The 23,429-nt window shown below is 44.2% G+C and overlaps 1 protein-coding gene across 7 annotated transcripts in view; it reads left to right on the top strand.

The window, feature by feature from the left end:
- The window catches only part of Ccdc148 (coiled-coil domain containing 148), a 339,132-nt gene that overhangs the window by 312,091 nt on the left and 3,612 nt on the right, over positions 1-23,429 (top strand). For all 7 annotated transcript variants that reach the window (NM_001362393.1, NM_001001178.2, NM_001362394.1 and 4 more), the window contains 2 exons: positions 18,871-18,988; positions 21,045-21,185. In NM_001362393.1, coding sequence (NP_001349322.1) covers positions 18,871-18,988; positions 21,045-21,185 — 259 coding nt within the window. The remainder of the gene's footprint in view (positions 1-18,870; positions 18,989-21,044; positions 21,186-23,429) is intronic.

The following is a 23,429-nucleotide window of genomic DNA, read 5'->3' as shown; positions in this document are numbered from 1 at the left end:
TTCTTCACATCTAGTCTAAAGCAAAGGCAAATGACACTGCTGAAATTCTAGTTGAGTGGTGAATTATTTTATAGCAAATGTGTATAGGAGAATATCTTTAAGGCAATTTAAAAATACTTGCCACTTCTTATATACCTAATAAGCATGTACACTTATAGCATTTCTAAAAACACTCAACTTTGTTTCTGTTTATAGTGCACATTCTTAATTGAAAAGCATTCTTAAGTTTTCATCAAATGGGCACAGAATCCATCACTTTATCAGCTATTGTTGCCCTTTTCAAATCCCCCAAACAGAAAAGGGTTCTTTCATCACCAGGCGAGCATGTGTGGGCTTGAAAGCTGTAAATGTTTTAAAAGGCCTAGGCTTTTTGAGGCTTGTTTTTCTCTCAGACTCAGAGATTTTGGTTAATCAAAGCTTACCTTGCAAAGCCTCCCTTCCTAGGCCCTCCATAAGCGACCTCATGTTGGAGCAGGCTCAGATAGGGTTCCCTCCAATCACGGTGGTGAATGGACTATTTTCAGGAAGACTTGTTTTCGTCCACTTTGATGCCAATTTGGCTTATGATCATTCTAAAGCATAGAACCAGAGCTGTCTACACAGGATGCTTCTGTCTAAAGTGCACATGCAAGGAGAAAATACTGTCTGGCTGGCTAAAGTGACAAACTTATTTTCTAAGCCAAGGACGTTAGCAGAGGACAGATTTGTTGGTGACAATCTTTAGCAAACCAGGGACAGGGTATCAGAAAGTTGTACATTCAAAAGAGGGCCTTCATGAATATTCTTGTTTTAAATAAAAGGGTACATTATTTATTTTCTTGAGATGGCTGGTCATATTTTATGCACAGCCAAAAAGCAAGCAGATAGTAAAGAGAAAGGAGGACTAGGCTATCAAACCTCAAGATGCCCTGTGATGCTTTGAATGAGAATGGCCCTATAGACTTATGTGTTTGAATGCTCAGCCTATAAGGAGTGGCACTAGTAGGAGGTGTGGTCTTGTTGGAGTGGGTGTGGCCTTGCTGGAGGAAGTGTGTCACTGTGGGGGCAGGCTTAGAGATTCACTTTCTGCTGCCTGCTTATCTGGGTGTAGAACTATTGGCTCCCCCCCCCCCCCCATGTACAGCACCGTGCTTTCTGCCATGATGATAATGGACTAAGCCTCTGAAACTGTAAGCCAGCTCCAATTAAATGTTGTCCTTTGTAAGAGTTGCCATGGTTATCATCTTTCTTCACAGCAATACAACCCTAACTAAGACAACCCCTCTACCAGACCCTCCTTAACAAAGCTCTCCATCTAAACGGTCCACAGCCTTCCCAAGCAGTACCATTTGCTGGGGACAAAATGTTCAAACACCTGAGCCTGTAAGAGAACATATCACATTCAGACCACAACACATAGAGCTTGACAGATGTGAATTGTGGCATCTGAAAGAGGACAATTAATATTGTAATGCAGGGCCAGCAAGATGGCTCAGTGGGTAATAATGCTTGCCACGCAAGTCTGGCAACCCAAGTTCAAGCCATAGAATCCATATAAAGGTAGAAGGGTGAAAACCAACCTCACAAAGCTGTCCTCTGGTCTCCACATGTACACTGTGGCCTGCGTATCCAAACACAAATAATAATAAGACATAAACATTTTCTGAAAGGAAGATTATACTGAAGAGTCTGGTGGAGAGCCTAAGATTGGCTTTTCACACCAACCACAAGGCTGGCTTCATCTCTAAGAATTAGAATCATAGCCATTAACTTAGCTCAGTTCCGGACAATGGGATTGATTGCCTAGCAACTTAGGTTAGAGGAAAAACCTCCCTTTAAGGAACAACAGAGATACCTCTTGTCAGCTTAGTGTAGAGCCAGTAGACCTCACTGTTGACAGGGGTCATGTTTAGGCCCCATGGGAAGCCAGGTCTGTTGTCTGGTCCTGTAGTCTTTGGAAGAAGAGATGACTTTCTTCTCTAAGAAACCTTCTAAGTTGTTGCTCTACTATGTGAAGAATATGGACAAGAGACACAGTGTGTTTGTTGGTCAGCTACATCAAAATAGGCCGATATTTGGCTGTTTGCTAAAATTAAATTTTGATAGTGTTAGCAGTCATGTTCATTCCAGCAAGCTGAATGAGAAAGCCTCCTCTACTTCTTTCCATGTCTCCTTCCCCCTGTTTACTCCTCACTTAGGGATTTCATTAAAATTCTGACATAGCATTAAAATTTACAAATTGTCAGTTCTTGGAAGGCAGTTTCATTATAATCCTCTGGTCTATTGGCCTCCTCCAGCTTCTCCGTTTCCTTTGAGAGGCATCCTAAGAGACTCTTCTTGGAGGGTGGGTGAGGCCAAATCCCACTTTGTAATTTAGGAAAGGACATCACAGGGGTTTGCTCATACCCAATCAAGCTCAATGACAGGGTCACCTTAACCAGATGACCAGATAACTAGGGACACTGCCTTCTGGGGGTGTCCATTGTTAAAAGCAAAAGGGACCATTTATCCCAGGGCTTTGTCTAGAAGTCTGAATCCTCAGACAGAGGAAAGGCTGTTCAGGGAGGCACAGTGGAGGAGGAGCCACTGAAAAAACTGGCTGCCAGGCTAGCTGGAATAAGAGTAAGCCAGCTCTGAGGGCCACAAGGAAAAGTGCCCTAGAAAAGTCACAACCAACAATTAGTACTCTTCACTGTTGTTTTCTAGAATATGTCAAATGGCTAAAGAAAATGGTTTATATGTGTGTCTGTGTGTCTGTGTGTGTGTGTGTGTGTGTGTGCGTGCTTGTGTGTGGGTGAGTGTGAGCGTGCACACATTCACTTGTGGAGGCTTGAGGTCAACCTCAGATGTTACTCCTTGGGTGACAACCACAGGAGTCTCTGTGTTTGGTTTGCATGTAAGTATTCAGGTGTGTGTTCATGTTTGTGTGATGTTATTTATATTAGGTTTCTTCTTTTTGTTATTTATTTATTACGTATTTTCCTCAATTACATTTCCAATGCTATCCCAAAAGTCCCCCATACCCCCCCCCCCACTTCCCTACCCACCCATTCCCATTTTTTTTGGCCCTGGCATTCCCCTGTACTGGGGCATATAAAGTTTGCGTGTCCAATGGGCCTCTCTTTCCAGTGATGGCCGACTAGGCCATCTTTTGATACATATGTAGCTAGAGTCAAGAGCTCCGGTATACCGGTTAGTTCATAATGTTGTTCCATCTATAGGGTTGCAGGTCCCTTTAGCTCCTTGGGTACTTTCTCTAGCTCCTCCATTGGGAGCCCCGTGATCCATCCAATAGCTGACTGTGAGCATCCACTTCTGTGTTTGCTAGGCCCTGGCATAGTCTCTCAGGAGACAGCTATATCTGGGTCCTTTCAGCAAAATCTTGCTAGTGTATACAATGGTGTCAGCATTTGGAAGTTGATTTTAGGTTTCTTCTTTTATTTCTCTCTTATTTTTGGAGACAACGTCTCTCACTGAATCCAGAGGTCACCAATTACTCTAGACCCAGCAAGGATCCTCCTGTCCCTCCCACACACATCCTAGCACTAGGATTATGGGTGCAAATGCATGCCGCCATGATGCTCAGCTTTTTTTTTTTTTTTTTTTTTTTTTTTTTTGCATGAGTTCAAGGAAATCAAAACCCAGAGCCTCTTGTTCGCAAAGCAACCACTTTACCAAATCAGCTATCTTCCCAACCACCCCAAAGTCTGACAGTAAACATTTTATAATATTCTTACAATAGAAATTTTAAAAGGCTGCTTTTACAAAAAGAAAAAAGAAAAAAAAACAGAGAGAAACAAAAAAGAGGAAATCAGACATCAGCCTTCCCGGGAGGTGTTTATGAAAGTAAATTTTTATGCTTCTTTTTTGGCCTCAGATGTTAAAGCTGTTTGTTGAGCCTCTTCGCTGATCATTTCCCAGGCTGAAAGAAAACCAAGGTTGACTGCATTGCCGTGGGCAGCTGAATCACTCTAAAAAATCTCTAGTCCTTTTGATGTTTGCCGCCTGCAAAAGTTCTGAGAGTCGTGGGGAGGAAGAAAGGAAATGGAAAGAGGGTTTTAAAGCAGTGTTGAGAAGTCGGGCTTTAAGACTCTTGTTTACTTAAATCGCTTGCTGGAGGGAAAGGGCAGGAATGCACCTGCCAGCAGCTGAGAATCCAGCTTCTGCCTCTGCCTCCGAGTGCATCTGCGTCGTCTACCTGGGGAGAAGGTGCCCACTACAGCCCATTAAGTTAAAGGAAATAAACCCTGGCTGGGGACGGGAATTTTATAGCATACTGGCATATCTTATTAGCCTGGTTTGTGTAAGCTCTGTACTTTAAAGGGCATATCTTTTGTGTATATTTTTCCTTACACCACTATTAATCGCCTTAAAGAATTTTTAAAAACTCAAGTGCATATCAATCATGAAGCTAAACTAAGTCTACCTACAACCCATTCATGAGTTCAAGGCACTGTACCAATTTCCTCATGGTATCAGGGCAGATGTCTTTCCTTGGTCACACGTGGCAAGTGCCAGCCCCTGGGTGGGCTTTTAGACAGATGCTCTGCTACAGTAGCATGCTTGTGGCTGCGACCAAACAGCTTTCACGAAAAAACTTCAGGGAAGAAGGATTTATCTGGGTTACAGCTCAGGGCGGTTTGGTTGCTCATACAGGATAGGCAGAGTAGCAGTGTTGGCTCTTGATTGTGGCAGTGGGAGAGCGAGGCTGCTTGTTCACATCTGAGTGAGTCGGGAAGCGGAGAGAAGGGAATCCTAGCCCTTAGTTCATTCTCCCCTTTGTCCCATGGTATTCAGCCAGGGACTCCAGTCACTGGGATTATGTCACCCCTAATTTGGAAGGATTCTTCCTCCTCAGTTAATCTTCTCGAGAAATATGTTCACATGCATACCCAGAGGCACACCTCGCTAGTACCACAGTCATTTCATAATTTAGTTGAGTTGGGGACTCCAAAAAAAAAAAAAAAAAAAAAAAGTAACCATCCCTCAGGGGTTTTTATGTGCGTTACAGAAAGACAATTGTTGTATATTGGTATACATCGGGATTTCACATGCAAGTATGCAGTAAGTGGATTTCTGTTGCTAGTGAGGTATAGGGACCTGCCTGGGTGGTCTCTTGGCTTTCAGTTCATAATAGGAAAAAATGGTAGTGTCATGGACCCACCCTACTCCTCTCTAGTCCCAGATTTAGTAAATCTGGCAGGTCTGACTTTTAACTTTTCTCATCGTTCACAGAAATCAGATGTGAGGTTTGTTCTCCTTTATTCCCTCATTCTTCCAACTCTTTGTTTTTTGTTTGTTTGTTTGTTTGTTTGTTTGTTTGTTTTGAGGCAGGGTTTCTCTGTATAGCTCTGGCTGTCCTGGAACTCACTCTGTGGACCAGGCTGGCCTTGAGCTCAGAAATCCACCTGCCTCTGACTCCCAAGTGCTGGGATTAAAGGCGTGCACCACCACTGCCTGGCTCTTCCAACTCTTTGAATGGTTAAATATCTCACAAAACCATTCTAGTTTTATAGGTATAATGAGGGGTATATGTTTAATACGATGATAATTTTTTTATCAGTTCCTGTTTGCTGGGGTAGTTGGTGGGATTGCTTTCTATCTTATTCACCATTCATTCTGCCTCTCGTTCAGGGTGTTTATCTTTTATGTCTTACGGACTTTGCTAGCTGCAGGAGGCACTGAGTCACAGCTACTGTATGAAGGAAATGTAATATAGTAATGGAGAAAGACATATAAAACTACAGTGTGTTCCAAAAAGTGGATACATGTCTGTGCCTGTTAGCTTGCTAGAGAACTCCTGCTTGTTTATAAAAGGCAAGTAACAGTCCCTAAACTGGATTCTATTGACAACTTTTCTGTTAACAAATAAATTTGGACAATGAGCTCATTAAAACTTCCTTTTGAACATTTCTTGTATCTGCCACCAAAGTACTGCAAATATGAGCAACTTCTCTATGAAGATACCTTTTATACTTCATGTTAGGTTTCCCAAAACTGACTTGGACACGTATATCACAATCCACATGTTATTATCCTGTGGGATAGTTACACTCCGTGAGTCATACATATGGGAAATGAGCCAGTAGGTGTCACACCCTTGCGACAAAGGGGACCAGGTGGTGTGGACTCTGTCATGGAAAAGCCACAGCACCCTGAAAGCTCAGCACGTTTGTTATATACAGGTAGACAGGGATGTGGGATTGTTGTATACAGCTGAGCAAGGAGATTGGGTTACTAATAGACACAAACAAGGAAACAGGGCTATTATATTTGACTGAACTAGCAGGCAGGTTTATCTGCTCTCAATAAAAGCAATCCGGGATAGAAAGCTATGGCAGATGTTTTCAGCACACACACTCTCAACATGGGCACACAGACCGGGGAAAAGCGATCAGCCCTCCCAGCTTCACTGAGAGGAGGGGAGGTCTTGCCATGGGGCTGAGACATTGGAGTCCTTGACACAGCCATGCCCACATGAAACGATACACATTTCCTTAGGATTTCACTTACTAAAAGGTACCACCTCACAGAGCTAGTATGCTAGTCTGTTATAGACACTTTCCTACAGTCTCTTTTTTCATAAGATGAAATGTTTATTAGTCAGGATTCCCTCAGAATCTGACAGAGGCTGACATAAACTAGCTTAGGTAGAAAGCATGGGTGCCCAGGATTGGGTTTTGTTTCAGAGAGTCAACATGTGCTTTGGGTCCTTCCTGCCTTCCCCCTCCTTTTCCAGCATCTTATTGTTCATGGATATGTGTTCATTGTTCCTCCACAGGGATGCACTGGACTCTAGGAGGGAGAGGAGGCCTGTTTACAAGCAGCTCCAGGTGCAGATCTTTCTAGCATAGTGACCTCAGAGAGAAAATTTTTCTTTTTCAGTATCCATAATAGAAGTTGCAGAGAAAGATTCTCATTGTCTCAGCAGAAGTCACATGCTCACTCAGAGCCAACCACACAGTGGCCATCTCTGTGGAAGTAGTATGCAGCAGGCAGCTGGAACAGTGTGAGAGCTCACATCTTGAACCACAAACAGGAGGTAGAAAATACACTGACAATAGCACAGGTCTTTTGAAACCCCAAAGCCTATCCCCTCCAACCAAGTCCTAGCTCCTAATCCTTCCCAAACAGTTCTACCAACTGGGGACCATGTATTTAAACATATGAACCTATGTGAGACGTCCTCATTCAAATGACCACAATGGCCAACACAACTTAAGGAATAGCTTATTTTGCCTTTTGGTTCTAGAGAGTAAGAGTCCTTTGTGGTGGGGCAGCACGACAGCAAGCAGCAGGCATGTCAGCTAATGGCTAAGAGCTCACACCCTCAGCTGCAAGTACAAAATAGAGAAAACAAATTAGAAATAGGTCCTTACGCTCTCCAAGACTCCCCTCTCCCACCGTGACACTATTCCTCCAGTAAGACTATTCCTTCTAAACCTCCCCAAATAGCCCCACCAACTGGGGACCACATATTCAAATACTGGAGCCTCTGGGAGACAATTCTTAACTACCACAGTAAGTGCTCGAGAGATTCAAAACAACAGATGTCTACCACAGTGCAGTTTAATTATTAACTTCTAGATTTGGCCATAATAGGCAGTTGGCTCTGGCTTTCAATTTCTGTTAGGAGGAGAGGATTAAAAAGTCAACTATTTTAATAGTTAAGTCATTATTTTTAGAAGACATCTCCAACTTGTAAGGTACTTTCTAGCTAATAAATCAAAATAGGAAACCACCTCAGTCATTTCCTTAATTATATAAGAGACTTTCTTGGCCCCAAGATGTCATCTTGCTCAAAGTAATACATTCTGTGAGTGCTTTTCTTAGGCTTTTTATGTAGCTAAAATGACTCTGCTATGAATATTTTAGGCTGAGTTTTTACATTTGTGTTATAAGGTATTATTAGTGCAAACTTAACTGTCTGTCCTTGAGACATAGCGATCTGCAAATTACTGACTGTACAGAATCTTAGCTCTAACCAAGATACATGAGGCTCGCTGCTCCAGGGCTGCAAAGAGGCCCGTAGGGTTTGTATTTAGACTTGTCATGAATCTCTGTTCCTAAGTTTTTACAAGATAGTGTCAGTTGGTTATATCCAACGTCACTGGCTGTCCATAAGTCAGTAGCTCTGCATTTAACTGGCAGTGTAGTGCTGTTGTTCTTGTGGGATTTGCCTGAGAGGAATCCTGAACTTACAACAGAAAGAAAAGATCAAAGGATTTGCAGCTTTGAAGGAGAGGAGAATCCAAGGCTTTCAGTGAGTTGGCTATGTTTCTAAGAGTTTTTTTCTTAATTGCGAAAATAAGAAAATTTATGTTGAAGCCTTGGATGGACAGATGGGAAGGACCTAGAGATCGAGTTTTGGGGGCGCAGCAGAAAGAGGGGACATGTTCCAAGAGAGAAGTGGCCACCAGTATGGGCATTGCCAACAGGTCTGACAGGGAGAGAGGATCTGAAAGAGACCCATGCATGTACAATTTGGAGCCTGTGGTAACATTGCAGAGTGGCTTCCAGAGTGAACAGAGGCCAGGCCTGACTATAGCCAGCATGGAGAAAATGAGGAAGGAACTGACAACAGAGAGTATAGCTTCTTCAATTACAAGGTGGTTCTGTAGAAAGAGTAAGGAAAGGAAGATGGCATCTAACAAGGGGGTCAGCATTAGATACATTCTCATCCACTTGAAGAACTTGTATGGATGGGAGAAGAGCATGATGGGGTAGTTTGAAATGGAGGCTGAAATGAAAGTAAGGAAGAGGGTCGTTTTGGGAGCAGGGTACTAGGGACAAGAATTACGTGTATTGGCTCCTGCCAAGGATGAGAGAAGATGGACCTTGGCAAGGTCATCAGGGCAAGACCTGGGAAAGGAAGACCAGTGGCCTTTTCAGTGAAGCAGGGTCTTGAGGTTCCCTGCTCTGGAGGGGAATTACATATGACCTAAGAGATGTGAATGTCAATCTGCTGGAGTAAAGAAAATGATCGTGGAGTGTTGTGGAGCTGTGGGTATAGGGGAAAGAGGGGGGAGGGAAAGAGCCTGCATCTGGCTAGAGTTCCTGTGCTCTGGGCAGATGGATGTGGCAGGACTGCCGGACACTTTCCATTGGACCTTGGTTGGGCATTCCAGGTTCTCAGTCTCGGGCATCCCACGCTGGATACAGCAGAGGAGCTGAGAACAGAATAGGGGCCCCGAAAGAGGGCAGAGGGAGAGATGTTCCCACGTAGGTAAGAGTCCTCAGTCTGTGGAGCACAGGAAGGCCTTCTGATGGGAGATTAGGCACAGCTCATTAGGAGAAAGCCTATCCCATCGTCCAAGCACAGTGGGCCTTGATGAACAGAGACAGTCTATGGTTTTAGAGCTTTATTGTAGAAAGGCAGGGGGAAAGAGAGAAGGTAGAAAGAGAGAGAGAGAGAGAGACTGGTCATGGCCAAGAAGAGAGAAGGGGAAAAGGAGGGAGTAAGAAAGCTTAAAGAGAGAGGGGTAAAAGCTTAGAGACTAAGAGAGAGAGTAAGAGGGAGAGAGCAAGGTGGGACCAAGCAGCCCCTCTTATAGTGGGCTTTTTATCTTGCTGTTGCTAGGTAACTGGGAGGAGTATAGCTTGAAGGTCAGAAGCTTGGGACATTGTGACTACCTGCCACACACTTCTCCTGTGGGGGCTGTGGGGGCGGTAACTTCGACAGGAGCCAGGGGTCCTGGAGACATGAGGGAATGCCTTCTGTCCCATGTAGGTGAAAATTACCACCACTGGGTTTCACCGGAGTTCCACCTCTCAATTCCATTGGAGACCAGCTTGTCTGTGCTTAGCCCATTGCCCCACAGAGTGTGTTAAATATCCTGTAAATCTTTAAATAAACATGTAACACATGGAACAAAGAATTAGGACTGGGAACTGGAGGAGGGATTGATGTCCAAAGAAAAGAAAGCAATATAATCAATGGGTTTTGGGTGGTTGTGGCACACCGGTTCCAAAGCTAGGGAGAAGATACAGCAAAGCTTGATCATGCCCTCTCACCTGGAAGAGAAAGTAGAATTAAGTACTGTAAACATTAAGAGGAAGAGAGGCTTAGTCCAGTGCCTGGCACACAGTACCTAATAAATAATGTTGGAAACTGCAAATTTTGCTATATAACACAATGAGCTAAAGCCAAAGGTAGGGTAAGACTGAGAACAAACAGGAACCTGCTAGGCAGTCCCTAGGAATGAGCCTCCAGAATTGTGCAGTCTGCAGCCTCTCTCAGAGGTTGGAGCCATCAACAGGGTCTCCCATGGCAACAGTCACAATGGATGCTGAGCTCCAAGCTTGGTCTTAAGAAGTAAGTTGTTAAAGAGGTAGGGCTATTGAGAAAGAAAGGGCTCTTGACTACAGTTTCAAATGACTGTCATTTAGTGGTGGATATGACCTGGGCAGCTAGGATGTAAGCCCAAGGACCATGGGAGAGACAGAGCCATGTAACTGTAAAGTCAGTGGGTAAATCTTTGTGATTGTCACTGGGCATCAAAGTAATCAACTCCCCCCCCCCCCCAAGAGGTACCCTCTATGTCAGGGGCTGCTACAGAAGTCTTGTCACCTGGAAACCCTGGTTTTCAACTGAGGACAGCTGTTGATCAGAGTGATTAAGAATGAGGTCATGGGGTCCAAATGAGGGGCCCCATCATCAACTGTGTTAAGACTTTCTGGGACAAGATGATTCGGGAAAAGATGGGCTTTTGTCAGTTTTATTGTTTTAAAATCTTGCCAGTTACCCCAGTTTATATTCCCTACGCCCACTTAAAATACTATTGGCAAGGAGTTGTGCAGGAAGAACTTTGAGTATATGTAAGGCTATAAAATAGATTACAGAAAGTCAGGTGGAAACCATTAGGAATGGCTTTAGGGACGGGTAAATACACAGTGGCAGAAGTGGCTTGTTGGATTAATGTGGGAAAAAGGCCACTGTGACATTTTTTAACACCTGTCCTGGGCCCTCTTTTTATACCTTGTTCTATTCACCCTCAATCCTGAATTCCCAGGTCAAGTCCATATTCCACCTCAAGATGATTTGAATATCTGCCTTAGAACTGATTGCAACCAACAGGAAGTGGACTTCACTTTTCTTTGTGCGGTTTGTGGCCTGTGATACAGTACCCACCTCTCTGTAGCTCACAGGACTTTTCTGGGGGCAGAGCATGAGTGACTTTTGGGTGACTGTGTTTTTTATTATTCCCTTCTGCCTTGAGTCCACTGAACGGAGTCAACTGTCATCGAGATATGTTTTGTTCATCCGAGGGGAAAGCAAGCTTTGTAGCAACCATTGTTTAAGACTGTCCATCAACAACACTGATCCCAGCCCTCAGCCTGTGGTCACTCAGGGAGCCTGCCATCTATATGTTTTGGGGACACAGGCAGGTATTCGAGGGCAGGGTTGATGCTAATAGCACCATCAGAAATGTCTAGTTTGGTTTGGACCTGAAGCCAGTAGCTGTGATGTGTAGCACACATACAGAAATAAGCCCTGCCTAGGTAGTAATTTGTACCTGACATTGTCTTGATAACAATAGTCAGGTAAAGTCCCTTTAATGTATATATTTATCTATGTTGTAGTTCTCAGAATGTGGTCCCCAGGCTGGAAGCATTTGTATCATTCAGAAACTTACTGGGAGGACGGATTACAGGTGCCATTCACTCTTCTTGAATACCTCTGGGCCCAGGGGTAAAGGCAGCCAGCTGCCCAGCCTCCATCTAACTGACTACCTTAAGCTCAGGCTCAGCTGTTTGGCATTGTCTTCAGCCTGGCTCTTACTTATTAGCATTTTCTGGGGGAATATCTCACCAAGTATCAGTGCTTGTTTCCCACCAGTAGGATCTGTAGGCAGCTAGTGTCCTGGCATCAGCTTTTGGTACGTTCCAGTGGTTCTAGTTATGCTCACAGCTAAGAACCATTGTTCCATAGTTATCCAAGAAATGGCTCTCCAGCTTATGATGTGGTCACCCCAAACTGCCTTACTGAGAACAGCTTGACTCTTGCCAGAGTGTGGACTTAGTTATTCGTATATAAAGCAATCATAAATCACACAAGACATCACAGGGTGGAAACATGCCTCTCCCGTTTTCTCTGTTGTTGACCTGAGCAACTGAAGTGATGTTTGGCACCGAGGAGGTGGGACGATCACAATGCTGATGAATCACATTGACAGTCAACCAGGAACTGGGCTTCCAAGAGTCTCACAAAGGACAAGCTGGAAGAATGGCCTCTGTTTGGGGCTGGCCTGTGTTCATCTGTTCCTGGTCCTCCAGAAGCACTCTGAGTCCTCTTTATTCCTGCCTCCTGCACATCTGTACCGGATGTCACTGCCTTGAGTCGGGACTCATAAAGCTATTTGTGGGGTTCAGTCTTTGCCGATGCAATTCCCAGAGTTTAGGGGAGCTGATTTTCCCCTCCCGCGGGGGTAGAGGGCTGATGAACAGAGGATTGACCCCAAGTCTCAGTGCACGCCGTGGACTTCCTATTTGGAAGGTGTCGCTCACCTCTATTTTGATTTATACATTGTTCCCTGAGTACCATATATATATAACAGGAGGTTCTCCCTCACATGGTAGGAAGGATAACCTTCTCAGTGAGATTTGAGCCCAGAATGGATTTTCCAGCAGATAAAAACCCATTCATTCCCTGAGGAGCAGCTGCTTCTGCTTCAGTCCCTCTGGTGGGGAGACCTCAGCACATACATGTTTAACACTGCCAGAAAGTTGGGGTTCCTGAATTTAACTCTAGGAAGAAAGTTTGTTTATAGACATAGTCGATTTCAGCAGAGCAAATCTCATAGCTGGTACATCAGAGTGGAACAGTTCAGCATTGGTTCCAGTACCTTACCCAAAACTCCCTCTCAGCTCCATCTTACTTACTGCTTCCATTGTCCTGTGAGAACATTCTTGCTTTTTAATCACAGTGCTCTCTTCTTTGTGCCCTTCTTGGCAAGCCTCTCCTCCTTGTTTGCCATAGCTGTTTAGGTTGCAGCTACCCCATGATTCCATATTAAAAAAAAATCCAGATTTTTATAGGTAAGTTTGCCCAGGGCTCATTGAGGGCTCACTGAAGTCAGGCGAAGTTGTTGTTGCACCTTGAGGTCCGCTCACTTCTTAAAGTGCAGTGCACATTTAGCTCTCCTCAGTGATACACAGATTCTCTGCTTCCACACCAAAGCTCACTGTCCCTCCAATCTCACCAAGGTCTGACAGCTGATAAAGTCCTCAGATTACTGTTAAGGCCTGGCCTGACACTGCAGCAGCTGTGGCTTGTGAACGATATGATGCCTCTTCTCCCCCCAAGAGAAGTTGCAAGTTGCAAATGCCTCTTTTGCAGCACTTTCCACCTTTGTAGATTCAGATAGCATAAAATAGAGTGAGAAATGAACGCAAGGCTCCTGTTTGGGGATTCAGTGCACAGCTTAAGAACTATTGAGTTTAGCCGTTTCCTGACATTGACTTTCATAGCAACAGTTTAATTTGGAGAAAATCTGCTACCTCAAATGACTAAAAGTATTTATGTGGAAAATTTTCCAAATGATTGGCTTTACTGTGTTGCTATTTTCTTTCCCCATGAATATGTTAGTATTTGGCTTTCTCCCAAGAGTTCTTTTCTGCATCACTTCTCTTCAGGAAAAGACAATTTTCTATCCAGAGTAGAAGCGGTTCCCGGAGTCTTCCTCTTTTTAAGCAAAGCATTGTTTGAGTTTAAGCCACAGCATCTGTAAGAAATTTAGAGTCGCCGTGTTGCTGGTGCCCTTGAATTTTCTCAGAGGTTAAGCTGATCTGAACAATTTAGAGTACATTCCCCGCAGAGTGGGCCAGCTTGTGCTTTCGGCAGCCCTGGCCTGTGCCTAGCTCCCACCTGTATCAGTCTTGAGGTTTTTCTCCACGGTTCCTCCATCTTTCTTACTCCTGTACGTCTTCAGCTACGTCGCCAAAGTCTGGTCTTGCCAACATCAACAACGACTCCCCATAATTCAATGCAATAATAACTTTGGATTATAATCAATCTTTCTGTAACATTTGACATTTTAGGTCTCATTTTCCTTATCTTCTTGGGACCACTTATCTTCTTTGTTTCCTAGTTTCCTCTTTCTTTGTCCCCCTTTTAAGAGTTGTGTCCTTGGAAATCAGCCCTAGATCCATTCTCTCTGGACCCTACACTCATATTGTGGAGGGCAGCCATCTTCCCTGTGACTCTAGTTCCAATCTGCTGATGGAATTTCCCCATCTTTATCTAGCCCTGGTCTAAGAACCATTTCTGTGCCAATCTGAAGCCTGTTTCCTTTTAAGTTCTCAGCTGGATGCTCTTGTTTGCTGTGAAACTGTAATTTCTTCCTATTGCTGTCACTTTCCCTACCCCTAAAACAAGCCAACAACTTGTATTTATTTTATTTCTACCTTAAGTCCACATCTTTCCTGACCTTCCTCCAGTGTCTCTTTCTCCTAGAGGATGAGAAACTACCAGCTTGGTCTAGATTGCTCTATCTCGCCTCCCTGTCATCCGTCCTGCATCCTCCTGTAGAGTTCTGAACATCTCAGTTCTTTGTTTAAAACTCTCTGCTCTCCTGCTTACAGAGCCTCAGTGTGACTCTCTTATTCCCTCGCCCGGAGGCCATGTCACCATTCATTTCGCCATATTCATATGTGGCCTTACTGGGTTTCTTTTTTTTTTTTTTTCCATTTTTTATTAGGTATTTAGCTCATTTACATTTCCAATGCTATACCAAAAGTCCCCCATACCCACCCACCCCCACTCCCCTACCCACCCACTCCCCCGTTTTGGCCCTGGCGTTCCCCTGTACTGGGGCATATAAAGTTTTCGTGTCCAATGGGCCTCTCTTTCCAGTGATGGCCGACTAGGCCATCTTTTGATACATATGCAGCTAGAGTCAAGAGCTCAGGGGTACTGGTTAGTTCATAATGTTGTTCTACCTATAGGGTTGCAGATCCCTTTAGCTCCTTGGGTACTTTCTCTAGCTCCTCCATTGGGAGCCCTGTGATCCATCCATTAGCTGACTGTGAGCATCCACTTCTGTGTTTGCTAGGCCCCGGCATAGTCTCACAAGAGACAGCTACATCTGGGTCCTTTCAATAAAATCTTGCTAGTATATGCAATGGTGTCAGCGTTTGGATGCTGATTATGGGGTGGATCCCTGGATATGGCAGTCTCTACATGGTCCATCCTTTCATCTCAGCTCCAAACTTTGTCTCTGTAACTCCTTCCATGGGTGTTTTGTTCCCAATTCTAAGGAGGGGCATAGTGTCCACACTTCAGTCTTCATTCTTCTTGAGTTTCATGTGTTTAGCAAATTGTATCTTATATCTTGGGTATCCTAGGTTTGGGGCTAATATCCACTTATCAGTGAGTACATATTGTGTGAGTTCCTTTGTGAATGTGTTACCTCACTCAGGATGATGCCCTCCAGGACCATCCATTTGCCTAGGAATTTCATAAATTCATTCTTTTTAATAGCTGAATAGTACTCCATTGTGTAGATGTACCACATTTTCTGTATCCATTCCTCTGTTGAGGGGCATCTGGGTTCTTTCCAGCTTCTGGCTATTATAAATAAGGCTGCTATGAACATAGTGGAGCATGTGTCCTTCTTACCCTTACTGGGTTTCTTTTCAGTCCCCAAAACCCACCATGCACCATGGTCTCTCATCTCTAGACTTTAACATGAGCCTTTCTTTTTTCTGCCTGTGGCTGGTTCCCCCCCCCCCCCACCTGCCCTCTTTGAGTCTTAGGTTCAGAATATTTCTAAGACATGCTCCCAAGTATGGCCTATGACCTCTGCCAACGGCTTTGCCTCATTGTCTCATCAAAGCATGCGCCCCCAAGGCCCATCTCACAGTTGCCCCATCTTGAAGCTTCTAGTAGAGTGCCGGGCCATGACAGGAGCATATCACCCAGGCCGACTGGCCACTGCACATGCCGGATGCAATGTTTAACTCAAGGTCTGGCAATAGGTCAAGAAATAACTATTAAATGAAGAACGAGCCTAGAAATAACCTGCGAGCCAGCCCTCTTCACGTTACAGATGTAAATAGATGCCACAGTCTCATTTGCAGTTTCTTCCTCGCCAGTCAAGCTCCCCTGGCAAGAGCGACTACTACTTTCCCAGAAAGACAAAAAACTTTGTTGCAGACAAAGCAACCTATATGTCCCACAGGAAGAAGAACTTTCCAAGGTTCTGAGAATTAGCATATGGTAATTGGCAAGTCCCAGGGTATCTTTTAATTGAACCTTCACAGAAGTTCACGTAGCTTGTACTCAGTGCGGAAATTGAGTAGAGCCTCATTAGGGAGGTTGTGCCACGTCACGCCTTAGTGGAACTGGAGGGAATGGGAACTGCAGCTCCCCGCACGGAGGCAGGAGAGACAGGGAGCACACTGGTCTGCAGCCCTTGAGTCTACATGCTGGCTCCTGACACCGGAGAGAATGGCAGTTACGACCGTGACCTTCAAGGAAGGCTAGGTTTGCCCTTCGCAGATCCCACAGTAACCTGCCTATTTCTCGAGCTTTCCTTCCTTCTTCGGCCTGTGCTCCTCCTTTATTGCCAGTTCGTGAGCAAGCAGAATTTCGAGAACACCCCTCCCAAAAGCGCAGCTGAGGAAACGAAATGACCGCCAGGCTCAGCCCACCACAGCTTCCCTGCATCGCTCTGCCGCCATTTCCCATTTCCTTCCTGGGTTCCATGCTGTCTGTGACTAGGATAAGACCAGAAAGATGCCCATCCTCAGGTCCCCGCCCCACCCTTACTGTCTCCTCCTCTCTGCTCTCACCACTCCTAGCGTCTCCAAAATCCTCATCCTACAGATGGCCAGACGGACACGGCTCAAATGTCCCTCCTCTGTGAGGCTCTTCTTATGAACCTCAACAATCTAACAAGTGGCTACCTCACTTTTCTGCAACACCAGGGGACCATATGTGTACCTTCCTGCCAAGTCTGAGAACCTTGTTTGGTTCTCAGGCATGTCTTGTTTCCATGTTAAGTTATAAACTTCTAAGGAAGACTCTTGTATCCTCAGCATGCCCACGCTGCCTAGTGCAGTAGGTGTTTAGGGACACTTGATGTAGGAGAAGAGATCTAGGGAGAAGGACCGCACAGAGGTTAATTGCAGGGGGTGGGATGGTGGAGGCTAAGCTTCGCTGCTGAGGAGAGTCTTTCTGGGTTACACTTCTGCTCTGCTACTTAATGAGCGTGGGACTTCTGACAAATTACACCATTTGTCCGTGCCTCCATTTCTGTACCTGTAGAAGACAAAATTATATATACAAAATTATACCCTCGGCGTATGATTGTTGTGAAGTGTTAAAAGAAGCAATTGTAAAGCACTTAGTACAAGACCTTTGTCTCCTGAGCACTCAGCATATATGGAATCTCCAGCGTGGAAGGGCCAGCAAAGACACCGCCGTAGAGAATACTGCAGCGTATACTAAGGGCAAAGGGCATCTGCGACTAATGTGACAAAGCAAATTAAATCCAAGCTGTTGCCCAAAGCAGGCCAGCATGGCTTCCATCGTCCTAAGAACTCAGGTGCCTGTTTTTTGGAAATGGTGGATCTCCTCTCCCAAAGTCAATAGAATCACTTTGACAGGAATACAGCTGTAATCAAGGCTACTCGATTTTACGGGCAGCAGAGAGTGATGATATGTTTTATAAAATCAAGAATATGTTTTTATAGAGCGAGGTATGGTGTGGTGGGAGGGGGTGCCTCAATGGCCCATGCTGAGGTACCAGCCCAACCATGCGAAGAGTATAGTATAGAACAGAGATTGTTTGTGGGCATGGGAAAGGGAGTTGAGAAGGGAGTAGAGGAAGAGAAAGAGAAGGGACAGAGAAAGACAGAAAGAGAGGGGGGGAGGAGGAGGAGGAGGATGGGAGAGGGGAGGAAGAGGAGGAGGGGGAGGGGGAGGAGGAGGGGGAAGAGGAAGAGGAGGGGGAAGAGGAAGAGGAGGAGGGAGAGGAAGAGGGGGAGGAGGAAGAGGAGGAGGAGGAGGGAGAGGAGGAGGACAGGAATACTTCGAGGACTGGGAGAGAGAAAGAGGTTAGGGAGAGAAGAGTGTCAGAGAGTCTGAGAGAGTCAGAGAGGCCAAACAGTCCCTTTTTTAGCCAGCCTGGCTGTTGCTAGGTAACTGTTGGGTGGAGCGTAGAAGGAATGCCAACAGAGAGGGCTAGGTGAGCTCATACACGGAGCCATGTTTTAATGCACCCTGTTTTAATATCTGATGATTTGAAAGGAGATGGGGAACTATTGCCGAAAGGGAAAGTCATGTTTTTGCTGCCATCTACAGATGTCAGAGTGCAATTTGTAAAGTTTTCTAACATGTCAATAAGCCCACCTCATGGAGAGACACTATATACGAAGCATAGTTTAAGTTCTAGTCACCTAAATAATTTAAGCACGTTATTACAGTAATTTTTTTTAACCACACTTTCTGAAAGTATGTGCATTTAGTCAGGAATTCAATCTTTATAACTCCTCAAGCTGTGTTCAAACTTGTCATCAGAAGGCTGTGTCATAACTCAGGACAGTGTGATTATTGCTCAGGGCACCTCCGCTGTAGCTAGGGCAGCTAGCCAACAGGGTCAGGGTTTAAAATGGTGGTAGAGAAGTCTGAGCTCAGCTGGGTTTTAACCAGGTTTTCCTGTATCTCACTGGTTACTGGAATCACTGTAAATGGCCTCTTATTGTTTGGATTAAGAAATCAAACCAAGTAAAATCAAATGGTGGAGTGGCATCCCCTCTGAGATGGCTCCTGGTGCACTCTTGTCACAGTACTCTGTGTGTGTGTGTGTGTGTGTGTGTGTGTGTGTGTGTGTGTGTGTGTGTGAATTATGGCCCATCTACCTGTCCTGTGTCGTCTCTTTTCAAAAGGGTTAAATATAGACAAGAATTGTTGGAGAAGCGTTTGATGGAGAGAAAAAAATTGGCCCTTCAAGAAGTCCAGGAAGAAGAAGAGAGAGAAAGGCGGCTGGAAGCCCTACGAAAGCAGGTGTTTTCAATTTGGAAATTTTCATTTGTTTTTTTAAATGTTTCTAAGTGTGCTAATGATATTATTACTGAGACTTAGATCATGATATCTGCTATACAAAACGTAACTTTTCCAAACGAGGACATGGTTTTCATTCCCAGGAGCCAGTGAGGTTTATGTTGAACCCGGTCCAGTTTCTTGATATATTTAAAGACGTTTATCAGCAGCATTTAAAAAGCTCTCTCCCCAGATTAAGTGTGTCCATATCCCCTCCAGTTCATTATCCAAACAGTATCTGTTTGCATCAGTGAAACTCTTGTTTCCAGTCAAAGGACTTCCCTGTCCTCAAAAATGTGGTAGAGCAAGATAATCCACTCTCAAGTGGGAACCTTTGCTTGGAAAAATCCCACAGTCAACAAGCCCTCTTAGGCATCACTTTACAAATACCCCCTTTGTATAGCATTAACAGCCTCCCATGGCCTTGCCTAAGGAAAGGAGGCAAAGTAGATAAAAGTAGACAGTGCATGGCAAATTTTCTTAAGAAACTGAGAAATGGGATAGTCCCTCTGGTAATTTTTCTAAACTTTGACCCCCCCAGAGATTTGTTCAACTGATAACCACACAGCCTAACCAATGGGAAGTGGCTGTGTAGTCCCCTTTCTGAGTGAGTAGAGGTTGTACAAGCCCTGGCCTTGATTGTCCTTCAACACTGGAACAGCTGGCTAAGCATTCACTGCTAGAGAAAACTTGAGTCATTTACTGAACCTGCCTTGGCTCTATTTCCTCATCTGGAAAATGGGAATACTAAAGCCAGTCCCTGACCCATAGGTTTGCGGTAACTGGAGTTCAAATTTGTGAGTGCTTACTAAGTGCAAAGCCCTATTCCAATACTCTCAGGTAAAACTTGGCTTGCTTCCTCAGTATCCCTTTGAAGTGAGTATTATTAACACCCCCGTGTTGTAAAAGCAGAAACCAAGAGGTCAGTTGCCTTTTCCAGAGTCCCAGAGCTAGTAAGTGCCCAATAGGACTCCTATGAGAGCTTTCACATCCTCCTCCTCTTCGATAAAATAGGCTGTAGAGGTGAATTGGAAGCATAAGAATATAAAGTCTGTTTATTCCATATCTGAAAAAAATCCAATTATTCAGTCATTAGCAAATAATGACACACTCTGACTTTCTGGAGGCAGACTTAATGTCACAATCCCTGAAGACATTCTTGTTTCGAATGTAACTGGTTGCTACAGAATCCACGTGATTAGAACTCCTTCTACCCAATAGTCCTTGGAAAGAAGGCATCCTCCGCTCTCAGCACAGGGAATCAGTGTTGAGAACTGTAATATATGGCATTTGAGCTAGGAAACCTATAATAATTAAATTACAGTTGACCCCAGTCATTTTATTATAGTTCTGAAATGGTATTAAAATGCCATTTACTTCATGCAAATTCTTGACTTGAAGAATTAATAGGCAGGTGTTGGTAATGGTGCATCTGATTGACAAAATTAGTGGCTTCTTCTCATTAGAATTTGGGTAAGAATAATTATTACTATGTAGGACAAGGACTTTGCGTTAAAGGACTCTCTACTTTTATAGTAAAATGGCAACTCACTGTCTAAGCAGTCCTAAGGCATCTACTCACCTAGTACAATGGAAGTACACCCAGCTTGTCCAGCAATGACTGCGCAATCAACTTCACCAAAAAGCTTCATGCTGATACTCATAGCCATAGACTGATAGCTGCTGAAATATGAATTTTTGTTGCTATTTGTCATTTTCCGGGTGGTTTTCAGTATAAGACTGCCTTTGACTTTTATCACACAGATAAATTTGTATCTGAAATCAATCATGATTGTGACTACTTAATCATTAACAGATGATTATAATCTTTAATGTTTTGTTTGACTTACTCCTTTGTAAGTAACTGGCACTGGCCTGGGTTTAATATTCCTTTGCTCTTTCCTCTACAGCTTTAGACTTAATACGAGTTTTTTAATGGTCACTAAACAAACCCATAGTCTTACGCAGAAGCGTTTAGCTCGTACCCCCTCTTGAGTGGCTATGCTTTCTCTTCCCTCAGGTTGCTGTTGCTGTCCAGTCTGACCCAGTTAGAATGATGTCAGAGACACTGGCCTGGAAAGCAAGGACAGGCTCTGAAAGTGAGGAAGAATTCATCCTTCAAAAGCCGCTCTTCACACTGACTACATACAACGAGCAACAGGTACTTATGGGAATTGCATTACTGGTGCAAAGTCTGGGCTAAGAACAGGAAGGATTGCTCAGGTGTGCGCTTTGAGTTACAAATGGTTTTTTTTTAATATTTACCTGGAAATGCCCTATATATTAGCATATTTTATATTTGTAAATAATAACACATAATTGCTGTATGACTCTTAAATATTGTAAGAGTGTGACATAAAACAAAACAGCTTAAAATCGTATCTGTCACTGAAAAAGGTTTTGTAACATTTTATTCAAAAGTCAATAGTTACAAAAAAGGTCGTTGGTATTTCTTTAAGGTTCAAAGATTTCTCTGCCCTATTATGAGTTTATATTCTAAATTCATGGCATAGATCCTATTAAATAAGCAACTAATGAGACTGACAGGCAGCACTGAAGACAGCTATCACAAGTTTTGTTCTCAGAGCTAAGGACAAAGCATTTTTCTGTGGAAACACCACGGAGGGATCGTGGAGCTATTTGCAGAAGCTTAGAGTGTGTGGTGGTTGTGGCTGGAACTGAGAAGAGACATTTAAAAGAAATTTTAGCAGAGAAGGATAGGAAAGAAGACATGTGAATGAATGGATGTCACCCAAATTAAGGGAGTAAGCAGTCAAGAGTTTTACAGAACTAGGGAGAACACAGCAAAATCTCAAGAAACCTGTTGCCAAGCGAGTTCAAAGTACCTCTCCTGAGTACTGCATACTTAATGGTCAAAATTTCATTCATTAGTAATAAGATATTTATGAAATAGACACTGTATTCTGGTTCTGTGCAAGAGTGTAGCTCTCGGCTCCACCCTAAATGGGCCAGACTGATCCTTCCTGGAGGAAGCGACTCTCTAGGCCAAGAAGGGAAGTATTATATTCAGAAGTAGTGCACAGAGTGAGACCAGTTCTGTGCTGGATGTGGGGAGAAAATGGAGCGCTCTGCCCTGGCGGTTGGAGAGATGGCGCTTCTGAGCATGAGCAGAGTTAAGGATGGTGGCCAGTTGTTGCTAAACTCATTCAAGATGCTTTACAGTTTAAAGGGAAGAGAGGCTGATGTGTGGGAGAATTACTTTTAGGACAGTGTAGGTTTCTCTACGATTGTTACAGAGGCTAAGCTCAGAGAAAGGAAAAGTCCTAAGGCTCTGGGCCAAGCTATCAGGGGTTTCCCAGGCAGAAAAGACCCAGAGAAGGCCCTTCCTTGAATGCCTTCGCTGTGAAACAGAGGCACGGGCACAGGTAAGTGCTAAAATGAGAGTGGAACCTTGGGCTAGGGCCCAGCCGTGATCCACAGGAAGCTGTTCTCCTCAGACATCTGACCTTTATCCCATGACTAGACATGCTATTTTAAAGCAGGTAAGTTAAATGATGACATTTGTATTTTATCCTCGGATCTCAAATGGAAAATAGATGGATGTTGGGGCAGGGGAGTGGAAGTGGTGTCGAAAGAGTCATGCGCAGCTCCGGCTGGAGAGACGGAGGGGATGAAGAGAGGACGATTCCAAGCCAGACAAGTACTGCAGTTGTGCATTGTGGATTCAAATCCACGCTCCAGATTTACTGGCTGTGTGGGCTCGCCTAAGCTATTAACATCTTTATGTTTGTTTTCTTCATCTTTGAAATAATTACTTGGGAAGTTCTTCTGGGGATTAGAAATAATAAATACCGACTGCCTAGGATATCGCCTGGCATTCAGCAGGGATTCAACAAATTATTGCTATTTTGTGGCTCTGTCCATTAACCATATAAGAACTCATAGGAAAAACAGGCCTGGGGGGGGGGGGGTTGATGTGTTTTGTCCGTGTCGCGTTTAGGGTGAGGAAGTCTAAAGCAGCCTTACAAAAACCTGATTACCAGCCTATGGGGAGGAGAAACCTCTCTCTCCACTTAATTTTTACTCAAAAATAAATGGATAATAATAATAAAAAAATTTAAGGCTCCACAGCCCTGGTGCTGGAGAAAGAGGTGACTCCCAGAGAGAATTCAGGAGTAGACAGCATACGAATCGTAGAGAAAGTGGGAGTCCTTGAAAGTGGGTCAGAATATATGGAGACAGAAGAGAAGACTGGGTCCTAGGCTCAAATGATTGTTTCTCAGACAGGGACCTTTGGGTTATTCTGGCCTCACGCTCCTCACTACCCCAGCCCCGTGTCCGATTGGTTGTCATTGAGTCCTCCTTCCAGACTATGTCTGACAGTTAGGTCGTCTCTACTTCCAGACAGGTTTAGGTATTTATTACTTCATGTCTAGACAGTCCC

This window comes from Mus musculus, chromosome 2, assembly GCF_000001635.26.
Source record: "Mus musculus strain C57BL/6J chromosome 2, GRCm38.p6 C57BL/6J".
Classification (NCBI taxonomy): domain Eukaryota; kingdom Metazoa; phylum Chordata; class Mammalia; order Rodentia; family Muridae; genus Mus; species Mus musculus.
Note: the sequence above shows the minus strand (reverse complement) of the source record. Positions and strands in the feature narration are given on the sequence as shown.